At 45.4% G+C, this 4,284-nt stretch overlaps 1 protein-coding gene across 1 annotated transcript; it reads right to left on the bottom strand.

Moving 5' to 3' along the window:
• Positions 1-229: 229 nt before the first annotated feature.
• LOC119398541 (fibronectin type III domain-containing protein 1) lies at positions 230-3,823 on the bottom strand. Its single transcript, XM_037665383.1, has 3 exons — positions 3,532-3,823; positions 1,961-2,134; positions 230-249 (listed from the first exon to the last, which is right to left on the bottom strand). Exons 1-3 carry the CDS (start codon positions 3,821-3,823, stop codon positions 230-232), a joined length of 486 nt encoding a protein of 161 aa, XP_037521311.1.
• Positions 3,824-4,284: the final 461 nt, after the last annotated feature.

The following is a 4,284-nucleotide window of genomic DNA, read 5'->3' as shown; positions in this document are numbered from 1 at the left end:
TTAAAAAGCGGCGGACGGGTGTGTGCAGAGTCAAACAGGTATCGACAAGCGACGACTGCGAGCTATCGCGGGGAAACCACTACGATGACCGTCGCAATTTGCATGTTGCTTGCCTTTCCAGCATATAAGCCTGCAAAATTCTAAATGTAGAATAATTGTAATGTTCAATCACACATGTCCCTACAGAGCGAGATAATTACCGAAAAGATTGATTAAAGACGGCTGATGACTACACCATCAGAAATGTTTCTGCATCAACAACGGAACTGAAAGGATGTGAAAAGGATGGCCTTGATTCGGGCTGCGACTCAAGTTAGGAGCTCGAATTTGCTCCACTTACTCTCTTTTGTGTCCATCCACGCTTCCGTTTTCTCAGTGAGAACGATGCATTCGCCAGGTAATGTTTAGCAGGGCCAAGCCTCAAGTTCTGCTTCAAGTTCACTATCATCATCATCATCATCATCTTTGTCATCATCTGCCTGACTGCGCCTACTGCAGGGTAAAAGCCTCTCCCATGTTCAGTCAATAACCCGGTCCTGTGCGGCCACGCTATACCCGAGAACTTAATTTCACCTGCCCACCCAACTTCATGTCTTCCCCTCGTGCGTTATATGGCAGAACAAACAAATACAGTAGATTTTAACTATTCCTGCAGCTTTGAATTTTCTAGCGGCATGAGCAGCCTTCCACGGCAAAAAACACCTTGATAATTCGCTTGCCCTCCTTTCTCTTTAAATAACCACATTGTCCCCCTAACGCGAATGGACAAGAACTGAGCGGTTGTACTATTTAGGCAGGCTTTCATTATCTCCGTTTTAAACAAGGTCGTTTCGGCAACGCAATGTACATATCAAAACTAAAGCGCACTAACGCATGGCACTGCATTTATAAATGCTCTACTTGAGACCACAGAATAGTCAGCGAGCGCTGACGATCGAAGCATAAGGAAGAACGTAATATCACTTTTAGCCGTGATGTATTAGAACCTAAGTCAGCACATATGCGTGGGATCATTACCAAAGCTGCTTCATTAAGAACAACGTCGCTGAAGACATTATATTTACCATGACATGGAGTCGTAGTCAGTCACTACGGTATAACTTTTTCAAGTGAGCCTGCATCATCCAGTATGGCCTGCATCGCCCGTTCCTCCATATGCCGAAGCCTATGCACGCTGGTTCTCTTTACACTGTACATGATGATGGAGGCGCATTCTATATACGGCATCCATAGCCAAATAGCGTGTTTTTTAAGCGAAGCTTCCATGAATGTCAGATTTCGGTAGCGGCTTGGCTCGCGAAAATCCCGGCGCTGGTCGTTGTACAGACATGCGGGTGTGCACAAATTAGTACCTCGAATGTGTGCCGGTAGCAGGCGTATTTTGATGAGCCGCTTTTTTTAAAAATTGACGGTCTCTAGATCTTGGGCTTGTTGCTGATCAGAGGGTTCTGATATAGAAATCTCATCTTTTGTCGAGGCCACTCGGCTTTCACGTTGCCAATTCCATTCCATTGCAGCATTTCATTGCTCCGCGCATGACCATAGTTTTTGCCTGTAGCAACAGAACTGTTGCACTGCTAAGCGTGTGGGTGAAAATCCAATGACCGGCATGGACGAAGGCAAAAGTTAGGAGAGAGCATTGCAGAATGCGATAAATAGGAAGGAAGAGTAAAAGAACAATAATACGTCAAGCACGCATAACGGAACGGCAGCGTAAGCACACTCGGACTGAAGAAAGAGTGTGCACAAAACACGACGCTGGGTTTCGTGTACCTTCTTTCGTCAGTCCCTGTGTGGTTGCGCTGCCGTTCCATTAAGTTCGACCGACTAGCCGACGTTTCAGCCTTATTTCAAGCTGGCACGCTCGAAGCTTCGCTTGCCCCCATTTCCCGATAGGGAATGGGCTCCTAAGTTTTTTTTCTTTTGCGCAAAAAACTGAAAATAGATTTTTTGTACTTGCCTGAGATTAAGATGCTGGAATTTTCAGTGGATTGGGTGTTGTTGACATTGTTGCAGTTCCAGGTTACCGTGTACCCGCTTATTGGACCTGCCGGATTCTTCGGAGCCTCCCAGTTGAGTTTGGCAACGCCTTCCTTCGTCTCTTTTACTTTCAGGTCCCTCGGCACGCTGGGAACTGCAAATAGTTAAACCAGTGTAAATACGGTGGGCTTAACAAGATTCCGCCCAATGAAGGTACGTAAGTGGGACATTATAAGGAGACAGATTTTTTTTCGAAACCGATCGGCTTCATTAAAGTACAGCAGCAGTGAAGACCCGTGCACTTACCGCACAAAGAGTGGTTAGAATGGAAAGAATTCACGTGAAAAAAGCGCTGCGAAGCGCACAAGAAGAAAAAAAAGATCCCAGAAATTAATGGAATGATACACCATTATGCACTGTTCTTTAAAGATCACGGTATAGTCGTTTACGTATTTGGTTATTCCTAGAGTTACGACACATGACCTATCCTTGTGAGCTCACGCAGCGGGTTTTCTGTTGGTTATGTGAATATTGTTAGAATGCATCTGAGTTTACGGTGAATAGATTGCCTCTTCCGGGCACCTTCGCATTTTACGATGCTTTTAGTGAGACTGCAAGTTTTATTAGTGTGTTTCGTCACGTTTTAATAGTCGCAGAATGATGTAGCCGCTACATCTTTCGAGAAATGAGGGTAACTTAAAGTCCACTGTGCGGAGCAGACTTAAATGCGTTGATTAATAAAAATACTGAAGATGCCTAATCTCGCTTTTCTCTTCTTCATAGATGCTATATTTTATGCAAATGGTGCCTCTCACATTTAAAATTACGTTACTTTGTATTTGAATACGAGGACGGCGAAATGTGCAGGTCAGCGGAACGTGTGGGAGGTATATTGTGTTTCGTAATTATTTAATGAACAATACTGTTTAACTATTTCGAGGCGTCAGACAAACGCATACTTCGACTTCCATATGCTTTGCGAGAACTAGTCGTGGCCCAGGCATGCATCTTGCAAGAGGCGCGTGTACTGTGGAAGCGTGTGCCAGTGGACCTTGATGTATATCCTCAGTTAAGACTTTGTCGGCCAATTTCGCGTCTGGCAGAAAACTTTAAGGTGTTAGCTTTAAAAGTGCACTTTGAAGTAATCGTGTAGAAAGCTTACTTTGTGTTCTCAGAAACTGGAATGCGGGAAAACTCTAAATTTGGTTGCAGTTAAACTATGCTCTAACGTACCTTTAAGTTATCACGTAAGTTCAGCATGAACTGTGAAGTGACAGGGCGGCACAGATGGCCATTAAATGCAATGTCGTCGGCATTATGATAGAAGGAGACGTTGCAAGCAGTTCGTTGCAAACAGGATGGGGGAGGTTTCATAAAGAGCATTGTGTTGGCAAAGTGAGCATTGCTGAGAAATTTCAGCTCTTTGAAACAGACAATCTGATTGCTGCTCAGCGCTGTTGCGCGTCGCCTGCTCTTCTTTTGTGATAGGGCTATTATTTTGGTCGACAAAAGTACGCCAGTGCGAAGCAAGGAAAACGTTTAAATCCTCACCGCCCACTTTTGTGCTGAACTCCTGATGTTGAGGGGAGCCGTACTTGCGCAGACTTCGCGGGTCACCATCGGCCGTAAAGAATGGTCTCAAGAAGAGCCGGTATTGACTGCAGGGAAGCAGTCCCATGACGACGGCAGTTGTTTCTTCGCTGCCAACTTCCAGGCGACGCGTCCAGTCGCCCGATCGTGCAGTGATTCGGTATCCGGCGACCAGGCAGGGGTAATCACTGTCGCCGGCAGCAGGCAGCCAGCGTAGCGACACAGAATCGGCCGTCGGTGAGAATACCTCCATGTAAAGACCTCCATGATTCAAGAGGGAGTACGGGGCTGACAGGCACAAAAAAACAACAAGACAGAAATCAGATACAATATTTGCCAGTGGGGAATACATTATACGGGTGGCCACACTATGGGGCAATTAATGTTCATAAAAGGAACGAGAAATATCAGACACCTGCCAGAGAACGAAGACGTTAATTTGGTATGGCAGAAGCAGCAGACTTGTGCTAATCGATGCTGAACGATAACATAATAAACAGAGGAGTTTGGCTATCGCTCAGAAAATGAACAACCATTTTCCACAAGCTGTGTGAGAGACCTTGTCAGGTGTATTACGTAAGTGCTGCGTCGTCATAAGCGCAGTATATTTGACCTGCACTTGTCAAAAATTTTACACGCGAGAGCAGAGTCACCGTTTGAGGAGAATAAAACAACGGAGAATTCCAGCCGTTCTCACCCTGAGAAAGTCAAACC

The sequence above is a fragment of the Rhipicephalus sanguineus genome, chromosome 7, assembly GCF_013339695.2.
Source record: "Rhipicephalus sanguineus isolate Rsan-2018 chromosome 7, BIME_Rsan_1.4, whole genome shotgun sequence".
NCBI classification, from domain to species: Eukaryota; Metazoa; Arthropoda; class Arachnida; order Ixodida; family Ixodidae; genus Rhipicephalus; species Rhipicephalus sanguineus.
The sequence above is the reverse complement of the archived record's forward strand: the minus strand, read 5'-3'. Positions and strand labels throughout refer to the sequence as shown.